At 45.9% G+C, this 24,922-nt stretch overlaps 1 protein-coding gene and 1 gene segment (V, D, J or C); one reads left to right on the top strand and one right to left on the bottom strand.

The window, feature by feature from the left end:
• The window catches only part of LOC115636523, a 448,049-nt gene that overhangs the window by 152,497 nt on the left and 270,630 nt on the right, over positions 1-24,922 (bottom strand).
• On the top strand, positions 7,652-16,909 carry LOC115647826 (trypsin I-P1-like). Its single transcript, XM_030554662.1, has 6 exons — positions 7,652-7,672; positions 9,008-9,077; positions 12,209-12,374; positions 14,085-14,338; positions 15,517-15,653; positions 16,760-16,909. The coding sequence occupies exons 1-6, from the start codon at positions 7,652-7,654 to the stop codon at positions 16,907-16,909; spliced, it is 798 nt and encodes a 265-aa protein (XP_030410522.1).

A 24,922-nucleotide genomic window follows, 5' to 3' on the forward strand; every position in this document is an offset into this window, starting at 1 on the left:
GTCATGGATGGGTATAAACTGTTGAGAAAGGACAGAAAAGGTGAGGGAGTTGCATTGTATGTAAGAGAGCAATATGACTGCTCAGAGCTCCAGTATGAAACAACAGAAAAACCTGAGCATCTCTGGATTAAGTTTAGAAGTGTGAGCAACAAGGATGATGTCGTGGTGGGAGTCTGCTATAGACCACCAGACCAGGGGGATGAGGTGGATGAGGCTGTCTTCCAGCAACTAACAGAAGTTACTAGATCACAGCCCCTGGTTCTCTTGGGAGACATCAATCACCCTGATATCTGGTGGATCACAGACAATCCAGAAAGTTTTTGGAAAGTGTAGGGGACAATTTCCTGGTGCAAGTGCTGGAGGAACCAACTAGGGGCAGAGCTCTTCTTGACCTGCTGCTTACAAACAGGGAAGAATTAGTTGGGGAAGCACTTAGAGAGAGGAAAATGATCAGGAAGAGTCAGCACGGATTCACCAAGGGCAAGTCATGCCTGACTAAGCTAAATGCCTTCTATGAGGAGATAACTGGGTCTGTAGATGAGGGGAATGCAGTAGATATGTTATTCCTTGACTTTAGCAAAGGTTTTGATACAGTCTCCCACAGTATTCTTGCCAGCAAGTTAAAGAAGTATGGGCTGGATGAATGGACTAGAAGGTGGATAGAAAGCTGGCTAGATTGTCGGGCTCAGTGGGTAGGGACCAATGGCTCCATGTCTAGTTGTCAGCCTGTATCAAGCAGAGTGTCCCAAAGGTGGGTACTGGGGCCAGTTTTGTTCAATATCTTCATTAACGATCTGGAGGATGGTGTGGACTGCACCCTCAGCAAGTTTGCAAATAACACTAAACTGGGAGGAGTGGTAGATACACTGGAGGGTAGGGATGGGATACAGAGGGACCTAGACAAATTAGAGGATTGGGCCAAAAGAAATCTGATGAGGTTCAGCAAGGACAAATGCAGAGCCCCGCACTTAGGGAGGAAGAATCCTATGCATTGCTACAGACTAGGGACCGAATGGCTAGGCAGCAGTTCTGCAGAAAAGGACCTAGGGGATACAGTGGATGAGAAGCTGGATATGAGTCAACAGTGTGCCCTTGTTGCCAAGAAGGCTAACAGCATTTGGGGCTATATAAGTAGGGGCATTGCCAGCAGATCGAGGGACATGATCATGCCCCTCTATTTGGCATTGGTGAGGCCTCATCTGGAGTACTGTGTCCAGTTTTGGCCCCCATACTACAAGAAGGATGTGGAAAAATTGGAAAGAGGCCAGCGGAGGGCAATGAAAATTATTAGGGCCCTGGAACACATGACTTATGAGGAGAGGTTGAGGGAACTAGGGTTTGTTTAGTCTGCAGAAGAGAAGAATGAGGGGTGATTTGGTAACTGCTTTAAACTAACTGAAAGGGGGTTCCAAAGAGAATGGATCTAGACTGTTCTCAGTTGTAGCAGATGACAGAACAAGAAGCAATGGTCTCAAGTTGCAGTGGCGGAGGTCTAGGTTGGATATTAGGAAAAACTTTTTCACTAGGAGGGTGATGAAGCACTGGAATGGGTTACCTAGGGAGATGGTGGAATCTCCTTCCTTAGAGGTTTTTAAGATCAGGCTTGACAAAGCCCTGGCTGGGATGATTTAGTTGCTGTTGGACCTGCTTTGAGCAGGGGGTTGGACTAGATGACCTCCCGAGGTCCCTTCCATCCCTGTCATTTTATGATTCTATGATTCAAAGGTAGGCATATATTGGGGCAACGATCTGTGGGGGCAGAAAGATTGAGAAAGGTTTTGTAAACCGTTCATCTCTAGCTCACTAATGTCTACCTGCACCCATGTCAGTTGTCACCTACATCATTACAGTCTTTCAGACTATGTGAAACCATTCGCTGGCTCTCAGCCCATTTCCAACTGGGACAGGTGTCCATAAAGCGGAGTCCCCTTCACTAGTTGGCCAAAGGCTGAATGTCCCATAGACTGAATTTACTCCATCACTGCTAATGAACACTTAGCAGATTTCATCTCCAAGCACTTTCCAAAGGTAGGTGAGCATCATTTGTTCTGTTTTACAAGGTGAATCAGAGGCACAGGGAGGGCAAGTCAGTGGTAGATGTGGGAGCAGAGCCAAGATGTCATTGTACTACACCTGGCAAATGACTCTCTCCCTTGTAGCTGTGGTGCCCTCAGGTCAGCAACTGCGCAGCATGTTCATGTGGGAGTATGTTTGGGGAAAGGAAGCTTGAACTGCTCTGCCTCTGCCTCTGGCTAACTAAAGGACTTGGCTTCCAGGGTTGATGATCAGGCACTTTTCACCACTGTTAGAGTCAACATGACATCTCTGTGCCCTGTCACACCATTTCTGTGTGTGGCTGGGCCTGAGGTGTGTGAGTTGTGAGGGACATGAGGTGAACAGCACTGGTGGGTTATTGCACAAATGTGAGGCACAAAGTTCTCATTTTGCTCTACTAGCTGTACAGAAATATACTGCAGTATCTTCAAACATCCCTAGGCTGAGCTGGTCGGTGTTGCTGGCTACATCATGTTGTATCAGGTTTTGAACTGTTCTAGTTCTCCTGAATTCCCACCTATGGAAGTGGCTACAAACTGCAGCTGCCTTTCTGCACCTTTCTGTTGACACCACTGGACATTATAGTTGGATCTGTCACATGGGATTCTTGCCTTGCTCCCATTCTGGATGGCTATAAACTTCTCCTTCTGCATCACAATCACCCCACTGCAAAGACCTGCAAAGGAAAGTGGAGGGGACAGGTGAATGAGGGCCATGAAGGATGGAACACACCTCACCTGGTCTACGTACATTTCAGGATCCAGTTCCAAAACTCCTTCTTTGATTTTAAATGCCTCCATGAACTGATCTAATCACCTCACTGACCTTACGTTTATACTGCTCTCTCCCACCTTCAATCAATGGCCTAACCTCTGTCACTTCACAAAACCTTACCACAGTTGGTACATAAGCCCACTCCTGTGCAGTTCCTGCTATCTGGAAGCAGCTCCTTTGTATCCCTCCCTGCTTCCTCCACTTATCTAACAAAGGTTTTCTCCCTTTCTCCCTTCATGTGTTCTTGACAGTTTGGTACTGGAGCCTTCTCCTTTGAAGCTTCCATCATTTGCAACAAATACACTCTGTGATGTTCCCCTGGTGTTATCCAGACCGGTGATCTGCTAGATCACTCTAATCCTTGACTCTGGGAGCCAGCCTTACCCTGCTCTGCTGTGAGAACCCCCGCTCCTGGGCTGTTCATGCACAGCCTCTGGCATGTAAGCTGCTCCTTGGATTGTGCAACCAAATGACACTAGCCAATATGTGACATTCTGCTCTGGTGTTATCTGGACCTGTGATCTGCTAGGTCACTCCAATCCTCATCTCTGGGAGCCAGCCTTACTCTGCTCTGCTGTGAGAATCCCCACTCCGGGGCTGTTGACACACAGTCTCTGGCGTGTAAGCTTCTCCCAGCTAATTGCAACTGAATGACACTAGCCAATATCTCCGGTCCCAGACACAGCCCTAGGAACCTCTGTCTTGCAGTGTCCAGTTATGTCCATTGGACACTGCAAGCTTATATGAGTTTGTCAATTTAACAAAGAAATTGATATGTACCAGGCTTGTTATCCCAAGGGCAGTCTCTGACATGCTTCAGACCAAACACACTGCTTCAGGTAGAATAAACAAACAAATGTATTGACCACAAAGATAGATTTTAAGTGATTATAAGTCAAAGCACAACAAGTCAGATTTGGTCAAATGAAATAAAAGCAAAACACATTCTAAGCTGATTTTAGCACTTTCAGTGCCCTTACAAACTCAGATGCTTCTCACCACAGGCAGGCTGGTTGCCCTTCAGCTAGGCTCTCCCCTTTGATCAGCGCTTCAGTCACTTGGTGATGGTGTCTGTAGACGGAGGTGGAAGCATGGCAAATGTCTCTCCCTTTTATCATGTTCTTTCTTCCCTCTTGGCTTTTCCCCCCAACTCCCCTCAGAGTCGGGTGAGCATTATGTTATTTTAGTCCCAAACTGACCAAGGGAAGGCAGGTGACTCACTCGAGAGTCCAACAGACTCTTTGTTGCTGCGTAGGCCAGTGTCCCTTGTTCCTGTGAGGCTGGGCTAGGTTTGTCCCATATATGCCCTGATGAGGTGTGGACTGTCCCTCTGCTCTTGGAGAATTTTTGCCCAGGCTTGTTTTAAGCCACAAGGACACATTTTCAGCATCATAACTATATACATAAAATTACAACCTATAACACTACTGTAACATTATTATTACAACAATGCTCAGTACATCGAGAGCCTTCTGAAGATGCCTGACATGACAAACACTTTTCCTTGGATACCACACAATCATATTATAAGGATGAACATGGGGGAGAAGGGTCTTCCCCTGAGGTACAGAGCATCACACCCTCCTCCCCACATTCTGCTTCCCATCTCAGACACTAAAGTAAAGCTGTACCATCCTGGAGTCAAAACATTTGTCAGAGACAGTTTCTTACCTGCCAGCAGCTGGAAGCCAAAGAAGACACCAAATGCCTTCCACATGGCATCTGCAGCAAAGACAAGCCAGAGTGGTCATTTTCATTGAACAATGTGCTGTGTAATCTTAAAATGCCAAAGTTCTGTGAAACTGCAAAAGGAGGAGAAGCTGATGTTCATAAGGCAGAGCCACTACTGGAGGTAGTAAAGCTGACTCTTATCTGGATCAGAATTTTGCAGCTGTCTCTCATTCTGTTCTGGACAGAACTCAAAGCCTGGATCCAAACAGCCCAGAAATGTGATTGTGATGAAGTGGGACTGGTTTTAATATTCCCTCTGAATACTATGTGGAGGCATCAGCTCTGGACGACCCTCTGTCACCTAGCAACTAATCACCAGGCCCTTCCCCCCTGCAAGGGGATGCTAAAGATGTTGGTGACAGAGAGATCAGGTGACCTCCTGGCCCAGGAAAGAGACAAAGCCCAGAGAGGAGGGGCTGGAGGGAGTTTGGGAGTTTTTTGGAAGCTGGCTGGAAAATGGAGGGGAGCCCCGAGGAGGCTCGGGCTTCCCAGAGGGACTGTGGCCTCCCTGGGGCCCCAGATGGACCTAACTAACGGGGGGTCTTGTTGTCTGTACTGGCAAGACCTGTTTTCCACTGTGTTCCTGTCGTCTAAGTAAACCTTCTGTTTTACTGGCTGGCTGATCGTCAGTCTGACTGCAAGGTAAGGGTGCAGGACCCTTTGGCTTCCCCAGGACCCCGACTGAGTGGACTCGCTGTGGGAAGCACACAGAGGGGCACATGCTGAATGCTACATGTGAGCTTCCTGCCCTAAAGATAGTCTGCTCCAAAGGAGAGGAGGCTCTCCAAAGTCCTGACTGGCTTTGTGGGGAGCAGTTCCAGAGCATCACCCGGGGACTCCGTGACAGTGATGGCCAGAAATTCTGATCCAAAATATGTTGCTTAGGCCCATTTCTCACTGCACAAATCCTCCTGCTGCTTCAGATTGATCAATGTAAATATTTTGTTGTTAGGGTTGCATAGTCTTGTGAGGATTTGGGGAAATGTCAGTTTTCTGCTCTGTCAATGTCCTTGCCAAGTTGTGATCTATTTCTACTCCTCTTACTGAAACTGCAAGAGTGATCTAGAGAAGTCAGTCAGTCCTCACTTCTCTCATCATGTTACTGTTTTATAGCAAAGGACAGCTGCCATGTTCCACCACAGCACTGGTTTCATTTCAGTGACAGGTGATAATTCCCTAGAGTTAGAATGCAACATCTTTTGAGTTCTGTCAGGAGGAAGAAGGGCACTAGAGAAATGTGGGAGCTTTTTATAATCTCTGCATCTCCTATGTTTTTGCCTCTCACCATGAGCATAGCTGCCTTACTTTTGGCACCCAGAAGTCTATCTCTCACATAAGCCCCAGAGCAATTCACAAACTACTGGAAGACTATGCAGGGCCTTGTCCAGTAGCTGTGCTACTCCATACAAAAGGTCCAGAGTAGCTGGTGTTGCCCACCTTTTAACTTTTGTTTCAGTGTTTAGAGCATTCACCTGGGATGTAGGAGACCCATGTTCAATTCCTCCCTCTCTGTCAGAAGGGGAGAATCTATATGAACAGGGATATCCAACCTCTCCAGTGTTTGATCTAACCACTGGGCTATAGGATATTCGGTTGTGGGGCTCCCTCATTTTCTCCCATTAAAGCTGTTGCACTGTGGATAAATTATGAAAGAGTTATTGGAGCAGAAGAATTTGAACCAGGGTCACCCACTGTGACATTGCACTCTATATGATTTTATGAAAATATACTAATGTAACTGGAATATGCTTTATACAAAAGGTCTCTTGTGAGGTATCATTACAAAGCTTATAATCTACTGAGTGTGATCATCCTATTTGTATAAATGTACCACTCTTGTATCTGAAACTAGAAATATGAACTATAACTCTGAGATCCTGTTGTAATGATGCAAAGTGTGGGCCATTAATGGTGGTTTGGAATCTTGATGTCTCCCATTAACCAGGACAACTGTCTGCAGATGGGTGTGTTTTACCTGTAAGTCTTCCTGTATACGTGTGTGCTAGCAAGTGGGTAATGAAGCCTTACAGTGACATATGATCATATCACCTGAACTGGAATCCATCTTTAACCTAGTGCTTTTCCATTGAGAAAGGGAGTGGGAACCCAGAGGGACAAAGGTTTCCTGCCTTATGCAAAAGATATATAAATGGGTGGAACAGAATAAAGGAGGAGCCATCATGAGCCACCACCTGAGCTGGAACAAGGGGTGTACCAGGCGAAAGGATTGTGCCCAGACTAGGAAGGCATCCAGTCTATGAAAGAAACATATTGAACCATCTTACAGGGTGAGATATTACCTGTACTCAATTGTATTACTGTATTAAGCTTATATTTGTGTGTTTTATTTTATTTTGTTTGGTAACTCACTTTGTTCTGTCTGTTACTACTTGGAACTACTTAAATCCTACTTTCTGTATTTAATAAAATCACCTTTTACTTGTTAATTAACCCAGAGTATGTGTTAATACCTGGGTGGGCAAACAGCTGTGCAAATCTCTCTATTACTGTTATAGAGGGTGAAAAAATCATGAGTTTACCCTGTATAAGCTTTATACAGGGTGAAATGGATTTATTTGGGTTTACACCCTATTGGGAGTTCTGTTAGCTGCTTTCAGTCAAGTCTGCAGCTTTGGAGCAAGTAATTCAGACCCTGGGTCTATGTTGGAGCAGACTGGCATGTCTGGCTCAGCAAGTCAGTGTGCTGGGGTCCTGAGCTGACGGGCCGAAGTAGTCTTGGCACATCCATTGGCAGCTCCCAAGGGGGTTACTGTGATTCAAACCATCACACTCACATCTTGGGTGAGGGCTCTAACCACAAGGCTATAGAGTCATTCTTAAGCCCCCCCCGCCCCCCGACATTAGTCTTTAATTTTGCCTCTGGTGTTAGTCATTCAATCTAGTTATGCTTTGACCTCACAATGTCTTTCTCTTTCTCTCTCTCTCTCTCGCTTGCTCTCTAATCCATTATTGTTGGATGTGTCTCATGGGCAGAGCAAGTTTTTGAATGAGTTGCTGATCTCCTCACAGCACCGTGTGCTCATTGGCAGCAAAGAAGTAGTTGGCTGAATCCTGGATTCTCTGATCCACAATGCTCACAGAAGAGATCCTGGTATTGGGTCTAGTGACTGGAAATCATAAAATCCTAGAATATCCGGGTTGGAAGGGACAGCTGAGGGTCATCTAGTCCAACTCCCTGCTCAGTGGTTTAAGCATTGGCCTGCAAAAGCCAGCGTTGTAAATTCAATCCTTGAGGGGGCCATTCAGGGATCTGGGGCAAAAATCTGTCTGGGGATTGGTCCTAATTTGAGGAGGGGGTTGAACTAGATGATCTCCTGAGTTCCCTTCCAACCGTGATATTCTATTATTCTAAAGCAGAACCAATCCCCAACTAAATCATCCCAGCCAGGGCTTTGTCAAGTCTGATCTTAAAAACCTCTAAGGAAGGAGATTCCACCATCTCCCTAGGTAATCCATTCCAGTGCTTCACCACCCTCCTAGTGAAAAAGTTTTTCCTAATATCCAACCTAGACCTCCCCCACTGCAACTTGAGACCATTACTCCTTGTTCTGTCATCTGCTACAACTGAGAACAGTCTAGATTCATCCTCTTTGGAACCCTCTTTCAGGTAGTTGAAAGCAGTTATCAAATCACCCCTCATTCTTCTCTTCTGCAGACTAAACAAACCCTAGTTCCCTCAACCTCTCCTCATAAGTCATGTGTTCCAGGGCCCTAATAATTTTCATTGCCCTCCACTGGCCTCTTTCCAATTTTTCCACATCCTTCTTGTAGTATGGGGGCCAAAACTGGACACAGTACTCCAGATGAGGCCTCACCAATGCCAAATAGAGGGGCATGATCATGTCCCTCGATCTGCTGGCAATGCCCCTACTTATATAGCCCCAAATGCTGTTAGCCTTCTTGGCAACAAGGGCACACTGTTGACTCATATCCAGCTTCTCATCCACTGTAACCCCTAAGTCCTTTTCTGCAGAACTGCTGCCTAACCATTCGGTCCCTAGTCTGTAGCAGTGCATGGGATTCTTCCTTCCTAAGTGCGGGACTCTGCACTTGTCCTTGTTGAACCTCATCAGATTTCTTTTGGACCAGTCCTCTAATTTGTCTAGGTCTCTCTGTATCCTATCCCTACCCTCCAGCATATCTACCACTCCTCCTAATTTAGTGTCATTTGCAAACTTGCTGAGGGTGCAGTCCACAGCATCCTCTAGATCATTAATAAAGATGTTGAACAAAACTGGCCCCAAGACTGACCCTTGGGGCACTCTGCTTGATACCAGCTAACAACTAGACATGGAACCATTGATCACTACCCGTTGAGCCCGACAATCTAGCCAGCTTTCTATCCACCTTCTAGTCCATTCATTCATCCCATACTTCTTTAACTTGCTGGCAAACTTGGGTGCATTACACTCCTCCTCTTAAGTAGCATCGGACCCATGCACACTTCAGACTATTAACCTTGGACCTTCTCCTTGGAGCTGCTTGTACCAGTACATGTAAGTGTAGCTGGTTTCATTCTGGACAAATATAGTGTCACTTTCCTGATTTGGATCTCAGTGAGAGACCAAACAGTTGATTGGAGAAGCACAGTCTCAAAATGAGGAAAGTTACAACCCAGGCCAGAAGGAAGAAAAGTGATTCACTTGAGCATTTATAAAGATCCTCTAAGGAGTTATCAAGGCACACTGATCTGAAGGGATATTTGTCTGAATCCAAACCAGTATAAGATAAGACTTCAGCCACAAGGAGAAAAACTTATCCAAGTGAAAGAAGTTGAACCTACACCAAGGGTGAGTTGATCTAATGTACAATGGTCCAAAAATAGCTTCCTCCTTCCCAGTTCCCCCAACACCTTTTCTACTGGAGCAGTTCTTTAGTGCACATACTCAGGAGACACCTGATACAAAATAAGAGCCTCACTGAAATATCTTGTCCAGCATCCTGTTCCTGTGCCAATGCCTCATGTTCCGGGGGGAGAGGAAATAAAACCTCTCAAATGGATCAAATTGGACAATATTATGCTTTCCTTTCCCAACTGCCTCAGCACCAGCCTTGGCTGGTGATGAGCATAGATCTTGCAGCATGAGATTGGATGGCCCAGGTAATTTTTATCATGGCTACTGTCGATACAGAACCTTTTCTTTTAAAAAAAAAACCCTCTCATCCTTTTCTGTTTGTTTAGATTTAAAAAGTGCCCAAAAGGAACCCCATGCAGAGGTACAAATTTACAACCTTACACAATTAATCTCAAACATAGGATGAGCTCGTCTTGGACAATATAGTTGTGCTCCTAACTCACTTTTGGGGCTTAGGAATATTCCACTCTAAACTCCCCTCCCTTCCAAATACCTTCCCCAGACCAGGTCTCTCAGCCCTGACCAGAAAACCAAGAGTAAAGCAGAACTTTCAGTGTCCTATGAAAACTTAGAGTGTGGCCAGGTATACAACCAACTGGGATTATCCTGAGCCAACAATCACCTGGGATTATCCTGAGCCAACAACCACCTGCTGTCATTCCACGGAAGTCAGGCGCTTACTCAGTGTAGTTGGCAGCTGTGTAAACAAACATTTTAATCTTTGGTTGCCAGTGTCCTTGCAGAAATGAGTGCTCACTTGAGCCAGGGATTTGGGGGTGTTGTTATTATTATCTATATACCCTACTAAATCAACTTAAATGCATGCTGAGACTCAAGTGATGCACTGACCAAGATTTTCAAAAATGGTCACAAGGGTTAACCTTCCAAATCCATACTTAGGCATCTAGAATAGTGACCTGGTTTTCAAAAGTGCAGCATCTCCCACTGATATCAATGGGACTACTCATATAGTAAGATATTACTCAAAGGGTATTAAGGTGGCAGCACTGGGACCTTAGCAATGTGTTTCAAGAATACATTGCAACTGATTGCTCCACAGGCTAATTATTTTTAAAATGCTTTTATCAATGTAAAAGGCATTGCCTTCAGTTTCCCTCCTAGCTGTGTGGTGGACCTGATTGCCTACTTTCCTACTCATTCATTAATTTATCACTATCATTATTATATTGGGAGTTCTATATTTTTATTGGAATGTTACATTTCTATAGAACATGCTAAAAAAAATCTTAAAAATCCAAACTGAGATGCAGTACTTGGCTAGATTGATGAGTCTGGGGAGATTTATTAGAGTGAAGAATTGTCTCCAAAGTGAAGTTGTGAAAGCCCCATAATCTGGGTTTTTAGAAGTGGGAAAATCACCACCACAGGGATAGTATATTAGAGTAGAACCTCGGCGTTACGAACACTTTGGGAATGGAGGTTGTTCATAACTCTGAAATGTTCGTAACTCTGAACAGAATGTTATGGTTTTTTCAAAAGTTTACAACTAAACATTGATTTAATACATCTTTAAAACTTTACTATTTAGAAGAAAAATGCTACTTTTAACCATCTTAATTTAAATGAAACAAGCACAGAAACAGTTACCTTACCTTGTCATCTTTTTTTTTAAAAAGTTCCCTTTTTTTAGTAGCTTACATTTAACACAGTACTGTATAGTATTTGCTTTTTTATTTGTCTTTGCTGCCTGATTCCATACTTCTAGTTCCAAATGAGGTGTGTGGTTGACCAGTCAGTTTGTAACTCTGGTGTTCGTAACTCTGAGGTTCTACTGTATAAAAATAAACCTGCATTGGCCAGGAAGAGGACATGGACAGGAAACAACCTAATAAAAGATCTTCTCCAACTCTGATTTATAGGATCTTTTAACTACTGGAAAGAAAATATTCATTCTAGAAAGGCAGATGAATCTCAAAAGGTTTTGAGCTTTGATTTTATTCCAGGTTTTGTTAGTGCACTATTTACCCAGATCAAAGAAAAATTGTCCAAAGCTCCCATTTAATTCTTAAATTGAAGGCTGACTCTTTTAATAATTTTAAAAATAGCTGTGCAAATGATGAAAGTTTATGATTAACTCTGGGGGTTGGTTTTTTTTTTAATTGTTTGCCTGATAAACACCTAAAGTTGGGTTTTCAAACTTTCCATTGCGTATTTTCCTTTGATGAAATCCTTGGGCTGGAGATAAGGCCTGTTCAGGAGGATAAATACCCAGCAATGCCCTCCTCCAGTTTACATAGTTGTGTTGGAATCCATAGGTAGACCATGAAATACATCCTGGTTGTAGCTTTTCTGGGAGCAGCTGGTAAGTTCATTTTTTATTGTACTTTACAGTGAAGTTTAGATGTGATGAAAAGTGCCAGACTGCATAGTGCTGGAGGGTGAAGTCCTATTTTATCCCCCAAATTGTCAAGGCAACACTAGTGCAATCTACCTTGACCTCCAAACATGCACAAACTCTGACCGCTCTGCTAAGACTATCAGCCACGGGCTAATTATCACAGTGTTTGATTATAATATGGACACATGAGCAATAAAAGCTGGACTGCTTCAGTACCACAGCCTGATTCAATAGAGCAACCATCAAAAAGCCATCAGGTGTGGAGACCTTTCGGCCACCACTAGTTTGAGCTTGAAGCAGAGTCAGTGTTCTAAAAGTGTGAGGCTTCAGATCCCATTTCCAATCCCCTCATCCAGATTGGCTCCATGATTCCCATAATGGATATTAATTTATATCTTCCTCTTTCACCCAGTTGCCTTCCCCATCGATGATGCTGATGATGACAAGATCGTGGGAGGCTACACCTGTTCAAAGAACTCTTTGCCCTACCAGGCATCCCTGAACATTGGGTACCATTTCTGTGGAGGTGCCCTCATTAACAGCAGATGGGTTGTCTCAGCCGCTCACTGCTACAAATCGTGAGTAGAAAATATTTGTGCTATTAAACTACTGCTTCCTCTCCAGCCCTAATGCCCCTGTTGGTTCTGAGAGTGTCACATTTGATTAACTAAGCATAGGTCAGGGGAGACTGTCAAGGAATGCCTGAGTCCTTCAAGAGGTAGGGAGAGGCTCTGGTTTCTGCGTCAGTACTGACTGCAGTGCTCCAGCAGCCTGGCATTAGAGGAGGATACTGTGCTGCATGAGGTGATGATTCAGTACTGGGTGACCATTTTTTCTGAGTTAGTACTGAATCTAATGCCCTAGCATGAGGCACCGGTCCTGGTGACCATTGATGGATATGTCTGCACTTTGAGCTGGAGGTGTGATTCCCAACTCAAGAAGAAATATATGCTGAAAATAAAGTGTAGCTGTAGCAGTGTGAGTGGTAGGAAGGATTAGCCACTCCCAAGCACTTACTCATCCAAGCCCATAGGAACATACTTGGGGCTACTAGTCCCTCCCACCACTTGCACTGCCATGGCTTCACTCTTACTTTTAGCATGCTAGCACAATAATGTATCCCTGAGCTTGGATTCACCCCTCCAGATCAATATGCCCTACAGAGATCTAGTAGTTTCTTTGGAATTCTCTTTTTTTTCCTTAGGGACGAAACTGGCTTTGTGGGAGTTGGATCAAGAAGCAATGTTGCAAAAAGTGGAGTGATAGACTAACAATGAATGAATGAATAGCAGAGCAGAGCAAAATGGGCATCTCTCCACCACCATACACATTGTTGGGATGCCAAAGCACTTTGCCTGATGACAATGCAGTGGTCGTGCAGGGACTATGTGGCACAGTTCTTTTCTAAGAACTCACTTGCAGTCTTGTTAGAGTCTGTTTTATTGACTGTTGGGATGGGGGAATGGTTTGATGGGGACACCAGGGTTTTCCCAGACTATTTCTGTAAATCACCTCTATATCTTTAATTTGCAACATGCCAGGTTATCAGACATATCCACTGTGGGGCAGGTCTTCAAACAGTGCAATACCCACTGCTTCTTCAGTGCTGCCTTGCAGGGCCATCATTGGCAACCCACCAAAGAGGAGTAGGTAGGAGCTCAGTGTACTGTCTCCTTCAAAGCACAGACTTTCTTGCCACTCAGCTCCTTTTCCCCCCAGAAAGAATAGTACTTTTCACTTCTACAGCACCTTCGCCTGAGAAGGTCAAAGCCCTTGGATTAAGCCTCAGAACTTGTGAGGTAGGAATTATTAGCAATTTTTAGAAATAGAAAAAAATAAAGCACGGAGAGATATCTATAGAACTGACCAGAATTTTCAAATGTTGATATTTTTCAAAGAATAAAAGAACCAATTTTAAACAATTTTTGTGGAAATTTGTCCCCCATGTTGACCATCTCTAGTTCTGTGACATGCGCAGAGTGGTGTAGGCCAATCAGAATATCACCCAGGTCTCCTCTCCCCACTCCCCATGTCATGCTTCAGCCAAAGCAGTGCTCCCAAGACTTCCCTGCACTATGGATTGGGTATGAATCTAAATCCTGGTGTGCAAATTCAAAGCCAGAGAGCTACCTGCTGAACTAGAGCAACAGAGACCTTAGTGCTGTTGTTGACAGCAACTATAGTTGTGGTACTATACATAGTGATGGTGAGGGTTGTTATGATAATGATGATGAATAATGATGGTGACCATGCTGGTGAGGATGCTGTTATTCCTTCCTCTTTTCCAGCTCTATTCAGGTGAGGCTTGGAGAACACAACCTGGCAGTCAGTGAAGGCACTGAGCAGTTCATCAGTTCATCCAAAGTCATCCGTCACCCCAGCTACAGCTCCCAGACACTGAACAATGACATCATGCTCATCAAGCTTGCCAGTGCAGCAACTCTCAACTCTTACGTCAACACAATTGCCCTGCCAACCAGCTGTGTGACCGCTGGCACCCAGTGCCTGATCTCTGGCTGGGGCAACACCCTCAGCAGTGGCAGTGAGTGCTCTGTGGGAGTGTAAAGCTTCTCTAGGACCCTGGAGACCTTTATTGACCCAGTAGTGGGCCCCAGGGAAGACAGTATGGGGAAGGGAGAGCACTTGTAGGGGAGATGGTTTGAAGAGAGAACCCATGTGGGGCATCATGGCTCAAAGGGAAAAGCCTGTGGAAAGCAGGGGACCTTTATCTGATTTAAATATGTTCTCTTCTAATATCCTTGATTTTCTCTTGTTCTTTATTATTGGCATGGGGCAGGCTGAAGCACTAAACCTGTTTCTCTATGATATTCAGGAGGAAACCCTCCATCACCATTATATGGGACATTGAATGGGCCAGTTCCTGAGAGTTGCTTTGCCACCCCAAGCACGGCAGTCAGGCAGCCTTTGGCAGCATGCCTGTGGGCGGTCCACAGTCAAGCAGCTTTGGTGGCGTTTCTGCCGGTGATCAGCTGGTCCCATGGCTTTGGCATATCCACCGCTGAATTGCCGACACAACCATGGGACCAGTGGACCTCACGGCAACTGGCAGGCCGCCCCCCCACGGCTCGCTGCCCCAGGCACATGCCTACTGCTCTGATGCCTGGAGCAGCCCCTGGTTGCTGAGCATCCCACAGTTCCCCCTGAGATCAATGAACTCAATGGTTTATCCACACCTCTAAAGATGACAAAATATTTTAGTGCAAATTTAAGATTATTACATTATAACTCCTGCACTAGCCTAGGAAGCAGGAAGAGGGATGGACAGAATGAGCCAAATCTACTTGGGGTATCTGGCTACTTATCCATAGGCTACACTATGACTCCACACATGACTCCAGTGCAGAAGCTGGCTCAGAGTGATCCAACTGGTCTTTTCAATTCACTAGTTTCCTCTGATCTTTGTGCTGCTCTTTTCTTAGTCCTATTGGTTGTCCATTTTCTGGAATCCAGAGAGTTTAATCTGTGCAATGGATCAGTCTGAACAAATCCCCTTTTATGGATTCTGATCCCTCTGGAGGAAGGGAGTCCCTATGGTATGATAACGATCCTGTGGGAAAGCTGGGAGTTGCTGGAGAAAAAGACAAGGGGATAGAAATGCCACTTAGAGAGAGGGCACTGTTCCAGTTACTGAAAGATGAGCTGTAATTTCACAATGAATTCAAGGATTTCCATTATTAATTTGCCTCCTCTTTCTTGTAGCTAACTACCCTGACCTCCTGCAGTGCCTAAACGCTCCTGTCCTGTCCTCCAGCCAGTGCAGCAGTGCCTATCCAGGAGAAATCACTAGCAACATGATCTGTATTGGATACCTGGAGGGGGGCAAAGATTCCTGCCAGGTAAAACAGCTCCCACACACCTCTCATTTGTCTCTACCCTCCACCACCATTCAACCCTCTGCAAAATAGGCATCACACATGGTTAGTTATTGCCCGAAGGACTGAAATCTGTTGGTGGCTGATTTGTTGCTCACTCTTGGTCTATTTCCTAGTTGGAAACTTGTCCTCACCTCATAACTCTCCATTTTTGGTGGTGCTTCTTGGCCCCATTCTTGGCAGTCTCAGCAGAGGCCAAGGGCTGTTTTTTATTTAGTTAGTTAGACTAAAGTTTTCAATATTAGTCATGGATTTTGAATGCCTCCACTTTTTGATGCCAGACTTGAGACACCTTGACCCTGGATTTCAGAGATGGTGAACATCTGCTTCCCCAACTTAAGACTTTAAAAGATGCAGGTGCTTAGCATACGTTAAAATCAGTATCAAGGTGTCTTAAGGTGGGTCCCCAAAGTGGAGATATCCAAAATCAATGGCCACTTTAGAAATGTTGGCTCTGTGGATTGTTCTGAGGGATGTATCATCATGTACATTCAAGCCAAACAGAACACATGAATGGATTGATCCTCACAATTCATAGGTACTGATGGGACACTGAAGCACAGGATGATTCGATAGCCCAGTTTTCAGCTCAACTTGTCTTGAGGTCAAGGGAGCTTGCAAATCAGTATGTGGATGACTTGGAAAGTTCCTGGCAGAACCATGAGCACAACTCACTTCTCCTGAATCCCAGCCAAATACTTAGAACCAGCAGATTGTCCTTTGTCTCTAACTCGTGAAAAACTAATTCCCTTTTGGCACTTAGATACAGTGTCTCCAGTCCACACCACATTAACATGAGACAGGGGGACTTATGTGAGGCTGTCTGTGCCATACTTCCTCTCTGAAGAAACATAACATTCCCATCCTGTGGGCTTTTCATCTAGCACCTTTCACTTAAAATGTGATATCAAGGCTGACATGAGATCTGCACGCTCAAACTGCCTCTCTCATTACTAGACTTTCCCATAAGCCACCAGAAGGACTTAGTATCTCTGCTGCTTTGTCAAAAAGGCAGAATCTCCTCTTGATTGTAATGCCTGCTAAACACCATTTCACAATCTTTTTTGCAGGGGGATTCCGGTGGCCCAGTAGTCTGCAATAGGGCACTGCAGGGGATTGTCTCCTGGGGAATTGGTTGTGCACAGAAAGGATATCCCGGGGTCTATACTAAAGTGTGCAACTATGTCTCCTGGATCCAAAATACCATCGCTGCCAACTGAGATGATCTCATGCCATGTGACCAGTACTATTTTCCACACCCCATTTCCTCAGCCATATATTAGACTTTCCAACTCTATGGAATAAATAGAGTTTGATGCAACACTGTGTTTGTGTAAATGTTCTTTGGTTGTTTCTCTGCTTACGTATACTGCATGGTAACAAGTAATCTTACTGAAACAAAAGTCATCACATAGTTTTGTAATAACTTCCAGATGGAAGGGTCTCAAAACACTTTACAGTCTGTAATTCTAGTATTCACTCAGCCAGTATTGAAGTGCAACCACTTCTGGAGAGGAATGAAGAAGCAGTTTAACAGTGCTCAGTCAGATTAATGCCGCACAACTGTTTAAGAGAAAAGCTGAAGAAGAAAACTTTATCCAAGTAAAAATAGATGTGGAAAAGCACCCTTTCTGCTTCACCAGACTTACCGTTTCTTCCTCTGGCAGGGACAGGGCCAGGGGTAAATCAGCCCTCCACTGTGGAGTGTGTCTGTCTTCCCTCTTCAGGGTTTGTTTCTCTGAGCCTTCCCAGAAGGCCTCAGGGCAGGCCTGAGGAGTGCTCCTCAGCCAAACAAAGGGAAAAAGTCTATAATGCACTGAAACAAAAGGGGAATACCTTTCCCTGGCCCCCTCACTGGGGCAGGAGTTGTCCTGTCGCTGGCCCTAAGGTGTCAGTCCTTCCCCTAAACAGGGTGTCTCCCCTATGGGGAGGAGCGCAGTCTCTCACACTGGAGAAGCCTAGCTCCCTGCTGCCTCCAGCCTTGCAGCAGTTTGTTTCCTCCTCTGATCCCCCCCACCCCTTGTTACCCTTGCACTTTGTTCCTTGTTCCAGTGCATCCATTTTAGGGGGGGCATGGTCAGTAATGAGGGTAAATCTCTGTCCAAGTAGGTAGCAGCATAGGGTTTTCATGGCCAACTTTACAACAAGGCATTCCTTCTCTACTAGGGCATACCTTTGTTTTCTGGGCAGGAGTTTCCTACTAAGGAACAGTACTGGATGTTCTTCTTTTCCTAGCATTTGAAAAAGTATGGCTCCCAATCTGACCTTGGAGGCATCTGTTTGTAGTACAAACTCTTTCTCAAAGTCTACAAGACTACAAGAACTGGATTACTATGAAGGGCAGTCCTCAGATCTGTAAACACTTCTTCAGCCGCGCTGGTCCATTTCACTATGTCTGGGCCTCAGACTTTTATCAGGCCCCTCAACAGGTATGCTCTGGTAGCAAAGTGGGGAATGAATCACCTACTATCCCCAGGCTGACCCCATACCTGGAAAAGAAGCATTAAAAAAACTTGACAGAAATATGAGGGATGAGTGAATGCAGAAAATGGGGAGGTGGGGGAGGGAGAGAAAAAACTTTGAAAGAGAGAAACACAGAGAGAAAAATGAGAAGGAGAAAAAGACAGAAAATGGAAAAGACCTTGCTTGTGCAAACAAACAGGGATCTTTGTGCAATATTCTTTACGGAGATTTGCCTTCCCTGTGGACTGAAGGGACGGGACAGGCATTAGGAATCTCCCAAATGGGATTCACTCTCGGTTCTGACAGTCTAAGGTGGGTGTGTTTTAACCCATAAATCGCTGATCCTTGGTGATTCTCTCAATTCCTCCCAGTGTCTCAAAGCAGATGAGACGTGGTCTCCAAATATCTCTTCATAGCTCAGTCTCAGTGACAAGAATGTGTCCCTCAACTTGGAACCAACTTGGGATTCTGGGCCAGCCTGTCTCACCCCATTCCTATGGTCACTCAGACTGTACCTGGGACCCAGAGGAGCAGTGCTGAAAGCACAAGATTTTGCCACATGCTGGTAACTTTCCCCAGCTTTGTCCCCACCACACTGTGGGTTTCCTCCTCTCAGCGCCTCAAGTTGAAAGCAAGTTGAAGAGCAAATACTCTCCTCAGTGGGAGGAGAAACAAGGTGGCAGAGGCGGCTCTAGCTTTTTTGCCACCTCAAGCATGGCAGGTAGGCTGCCTTCAGCGGCTTGCCTGTGGGAATTCCACCGGTCCTGTGGCTTCGACGTACCTGCCACCGAATTGCTGATGATTCCACAGGACCACCCGCAGGCACGCCGCCGAAGGCTGCCTGACTGCCGCCCTCACAGCGACCGGCAGGGCGCCCCCCATGGCTTATTGCCCCGGGCACGCGCTTGGAGCACTGGTGCCTGAAGCTGCTGCTGCAAGGTGATGTCCTTTTATGGAGAGAGTTATGGCTGCCTATGTCCTCTTCTCTCTCTGCTTCCTGGACAGCTAGTTTCATGAATCCCTTGGAGACTCTTGTCCCCTTTGCCTGGATTATGCCTTCTTGCCACTAACACAGAGATGAGAATTTCTCCTCAGGAATGATGAGGGAGAAGATGCTATCACAGGAGACGACTTATGTCATGTAGCAAGGTACATAACCTAGAAGGTATGGACAGGAGCTCCTGACAGGTGACTAAAGTGACCCCTTGAGGCTTAATGGGTTTCAGGTACTGAGGCTGGATTATTCACAGAATGACTTAACGTGGATTATATTTATTGCTTAATACAGTATTGTTATAATCAGAAGGACAGGTTTATATTATCTCTCTGTGAATGTGTGTTAGTACTGGAGCCCATCAGTGTGTTTTCTGGAAATTAGGATAAAGCATGAAGAAGAAGATCACCTCTAGGGTTTTGTCAGCAGTTATTCCACAATAAACTAGAGTGTGAATTTGAAGGGCAATAGCTATTCTGGAATAAGAATGTCCTCTCAGGGAGCCATTCTGGAATAGCTATTCCAGTCCATTTCCCAGAATTCCTAAATAAAAACCTAGCTGGTTCATGGTTATTTCTCTGAGCAAATTATCGATCAAGTGATGAGGATACTAAGAAGTCTGGGGCATGTTAGTGTAACACTCTGGTTGGTGCATGTGATTATGGCTCCCTTTAGCGATTGGCCGGCAGAGCTGATGACAGGGTGAGGGAGATAGGAGAGAGTACACCTGGCTAGTGTCCTGTGTGTGGAGAGTCTGCGAGGGAGCTCTCAGATCACAGTAATATTCTAAGCCCTGCATTGCTAAATGAAGTTGACTCTGTGTACTGTCTAACCTCATTCCACATCCTACCACAACAGTAGCTGCTGCTCCATGTACCTGTGGCCTAGGCTTTTTCTGCATAAAAGCAATTTGCAGAGATGTTGCTTCAATGATATAATGACACTGATGCACACCCCTGTGAAGAAGGGTGGCTGCTCTATGTAGGTGGAACCCACACCTGGAAGGAAACAAGAAACAGCATGGGTACATCTACAAGGCAAATAAATAAATGACCTTGGCAGTGAGTCTCAGAGCCTCGTTCAACTGACTCAGTCAGGTAAGAACAGTCCCCAGAGACACAGTGAGACCAAACCACAGGGCGAGGGCTTGGGTCAGCAACTGGATTTGGGGGGGTTAATTTAAAGAAATAGAAAAAAAATGAAGAGAAAGAAATGGAAAGTGAGAGAGCTGGAGCACAGGGAATAGCAAGGGAGAATGAAAGAGAATAGGAAAGAAATGGAAGAAAATGTCAAGGAAGACAGAAAAGTGTTCGTAATAGTGATCAACAGCGGGGCCCTAAGGGGGGCGCCCTGTTGGTCCCTGCGAGGGCGGCAGTCAGGCAGCCTTCAGCAGCTTGCCTGCATGAGGTCTGCTGGTCCTGCAGATTTGGCTGTAATTCGGCGGCAGATATGCTGAAGCCGCTGGACCGGCGGACCTCCTGCAGGCATGCCACCAAATCTGCATGACTGGGGACTTCCCGCAGGCATGCCGCCGAAGGTAGCCTGCCTGCCATGCTTGGGGCAGCAAAAAAGCTAGAGCCGCCCCCCCCCCCCCCGGTGATCAATGTCCAATTTCAAGAGACCAACAGTGAAATCCTGGTCCCACTAGGGCAAAACTCCCATTGTTATTAATAGAGCCCATTACATCTCAAGTGTGCAACATGGTCACTGATCTGGTGTGGGTGCTCCTGATGATCCTTACATTCCTTCTGGAGACAGTGTATGTTCCAGACACTTCATCTTGGAAGTGCATCCTTGCATTGTCCTTCCAACATCTAGGCACACATAGCTGCCTCTATTTCCTCCCCTCTCTCTGTCTCTATGGGATTTTGCTGGCTGTCTCAGGGCTCTGTGTCACTGTGCAGTGCTGCAGGCACAGTAATACACAGCTGAATCTGACAGTGAAAGTTTGTTCCATTTTAGGTCCCAGTTTTTGTCGCTCCTCTGGGCTGTCAAGAGCTCGGCTGTGAAATTCACCAGTTGGCCTCCATAAGAGTAGAAGAGCCCCTCCAGCTCCCTGCCTTCCCGCTGCCGGTACCAGAACATCCTGTCACAGTTGGACTGTTTGAGTGTACACTGCAGAGCCAGGGAGTGTCCTTGGTGCCCAGTAAGGAAGGGCAGCTGCTCCACATACGCTGAGCCCACACCTGGAAGGAAATGGGAAAGTACATGACAGAACCCCGAGGGCAGAGAGTGAGAGGACAGAACGAGAGAGAGAGAGAGAGAGAGAAGAATGACTGGAAACCCAGAGGGAGTGACGAGCAGACAGGATGAAAAGGAAACAAAAGCAGTGACTTCTGTGAGCAAACAAATGGATCTGCACTGAGCTGCTCCTATCTATGAGTTCAGGCTCTCATGCACTGACTCAGTAGGGGCTATGCTAAGGGTGTCCCAACTGGGAGGAGTATTTTTGCTTTAGTTCCCCCACTCCTTAGTAATGCTCTGTATTCCTTCCAGGGTCTCACAGCAGATAAAATGTGGGGAGCAGACATCCCCTCCACCCTCAGTCTCAGAGAAGAGAATGTGTCCCCTGGACATGGGACTCTGCACCTCTTTACCCTAACCCCATTCCTTGTGTTTCTCAGCCCGTACCTGGGACCCAGATGAGCAGTACAGGGAGGAGATGTCTCCATACCCCTGCAGTAGTGTCTCCCAGTTCTGTTTCTTCCATAATGTGAGTTACCATCTGTCTGTCCCTTAGGGAGAGTGAAGGGGATGGGCTAATACACACAACAAGTGATCTCCAACTGCCAACAGGGCTACAAACCCTCCAGCCCCACCCACTTGGGTTTCCATTTGTGTGTCTCTCTCTCTGCATGTTTCTAGTTTTCTTTCTCTTTAGGTCTTATTCTGTTCTCACTGTTCCTGATGTAAGTGAGGAGTAACCTCACTGAAGTCAAATCAATTCTACATAAGTACAGCCAGTCAAGTGAAAGCAGGGTGCATTGTGTGTCTCTGTTTCTAAGGCTCTTTGTGTCCATCCACAAGCCTGGATCAGAAATAACACAATTTTTTAGAGAGCGATTCACTGCACTGCACTCAGAAACCTACACATGGAATATGACCAAAGCCCTGAATAGCCCCCAGAGTCACTAACTTCCAGCCTGGGTGAAATCAAACCTGTGACCTGGGATGAAAGGCTGCATGTCTTATTCTTGGTCCCCATAAGCCCGCCAGTGTCAGCAGAGAGTACAGGGAGGTTATTTTTATTACTGAACCCTGCAGAACCCATCTGGTCATGGTCTGGCTTGTGTGTCTATACATCGCTGCCCCCTGCTGGGAGGACTATGTCACAGGTGCTAAAGCATGTACTAGCTTCCTCTGCTGGCTGCTACTGGTGGAGTGCCACAATCCAACAGCCTAACAAGCTCATTGTTAGAAAATTATCCTGCTTTCTAATCTGAAATACGTGTCCCCAGCTCAGTATTGCCCATAATGAAGAGAGACAGGATTGAAAGGAGGAGTCTCTGACCGCGCAGACAGGCAAGCCAAGGGTCCATCTTGTGGCCCTGTTGTCTCCTGCACTATGGCTCCCTGAAAGGCAGAAGTCAGTGGTACTGTCCTGGGGCTGGAATTATTTTACTTCAGAGAAAAACTGACTTTGGCATTCACAGATGTCACTGGGAAACAGCCTTGAGACCAGGCCCTTAATTTGTAATGGGGGAGAAACTATGGAGAATGAGAGAGGAGAGGTGTAGAAATAAGGAGGGGAAGGGAGGAATGGGATAAAGGAGGGGAAGTGAGGGGAGGGAGCAGAAGGGAGAAAGCAGAAGAGCTCAGAAGGATGGAAAGGTCTCCTACATCCAGTTTGAAATGGCTCCCATTGCCAATTTAATTACATTGAAAGGAGGAGAAAAAGAGAGAGGAGTGACTGAGGCGACAGGGAGAATGGGGAAGGGAAGGTGTGAGAGATGAGGAGAGAAAAGGGGGAAAAAGAAAGAAATGAAAAGTGAGTGTATGGGATAGAGAAAAGAAGGAGAAAAGAACACCGGGAGGGTGAAGAGAGAGAAGGAGGAGAGAGGTCCATAAGAACAGAAGAAGATTTAAGGCACGGTGACATAAACAGATAGCTAAGGGTTAATGTCTCTTTCACCTGTAAAGGGTTAACAAACAGTGACCTGCAACACGTGACCAGAGGACCAATCAGGAGACAAGATACTTTCAAATCTGGGTGGAGGGAAACCTTTGTTTGTGGGTTTTGGGTTTGTGCGTTGTTCTCTCAGGGTCCTGGACGGGACTAGAGGTGCAACCAGGTATCTGCCAATCTCCCTGCTACAGTCTCTTATCTATTCAGAATAGTAAGTAAGTACCAAAGGTGGTTATAGTCTTTTAACTTGTTTTTTTTATTTGCAGATGTGTACTTGCTGGAAGTAGCTTAAATTGTGTTTCTGCTGGAGAAAGCTTCTTTCTATTGTCTATAAGCTAAAAAACCCTGAATATTTACCATCTTGATTACAGAGACAAATTTTTATGTTTTTTCCTTCTTTATCAAAGTTTTCCTCTTTATTACAACCTCACTGATTTTTTGGGGGTTATCTTCTGTAAGACTCCAGGGAAGGGAGTCTGCACTCACCAGGGAATTGGTGGGAAAAAGGAAAGGGAGGAGGGAAGAAAAACCTGCTCTCTGCGTTTATCTCTGTGTCTCTCTCCAGGAGAGAGGGAAGGGAGGGGAGAAGGGTGGAATCCCTTTGTTTAGATTCACGAAGCTGGAATCTGTCTATCTCTCCTAGAGTACCCAGGGCCAGGATAATCTGGGAGGAGGAAAGGAGGGAGAAGGGAAATGTTTTTTTCCCCTCTGTTGTGAGACTCAAGGAATCTGGGTCTTGGGGGTCCCCAGGGAAGTTTTTGGGGGACCAGAGGGTATCAGGCCCTGGAAATTCCTGATTGGTGGCAGCGCTACAGAATCTAAGCTGGTAATTAAGCTTAGAGGACTTTATGCTAGTACCTATCCTGGATGCTAAGGTCCAGATTTGGGAATTATACTATGACACACGGTGTCACAGACTCACAGGTCGTGCCCACTCTTGGCCCCGTATGGTCCCTGGGGGGAACCCCCTTCAAGTGTGACAGCCCTTCTCGCGAGTCCACTCTCTTTTTTGGTTTAAGCCCCTCCACCTCCTGGAACTGCAACTCTCTGAGCCTTAGCATGCCTGTCTCTCACTATGGGCCCCTTCAGGGAGCCCACTCACTCTGGACCCCCGGGGTCTCCACTTCCAGAAGGAATAATGCAACCCTGTTCTCTAGACTGGTGCAACTCTCAGCCAGTGTAAAACAAGAGGGTTTATTGAGCATCTGAACACAGCATAGGAAATTCTCAGGGCCCTCAGGCCTGGCCTTCCTCAGTACAGAACGTCTAAGTCTCCCCTGCATCCAGGTGGGCTCTGCCTGCTCTCTCTCTCCAGTCCTGGGGCCCTGTGCTTTCTAGCTGGGCATCCAGTATCATCATCCCCAACAGCTTCTCCCCTGTCCTTTGTCTTTCATCCCAGGTAAACAGGTTGCTGGGGCTCTCTCTCTTCCATCTTTTGTTCCCCCGTGGCTGGAACTGATTGGTCAGGTCACCGGAGTCCTCTCTAGTCAGCCCTATGTCCTCCCTGTCATAAACAGATAAGTAAGAGTTAATAGAACAGAAGTACTTCATATCTCTTTTGCCTGTAAAGGGTTAATAAGATCAGTGAGCCTGGCTGTTTCCTGACCAGAGGACCAATCAGGGGACAGGATACTTTCAAATCTTGGGGGA

The sequence above is a fragment of the Gopherus evgoodei genome, chromosome 1 (assembly GCF_007399415.2).
Source record: "Gopherus evgoodei ecotype Sinaloan lineage chromosome 1, rGopEvg1_v1.p, whole genome shotgun sequence".
Classification (NCBI taxonomy): Eukaryota; Metazoa; Chordata; order Testudines; family Testudinidae; genus Gopherus; species Gopherus evgoodei.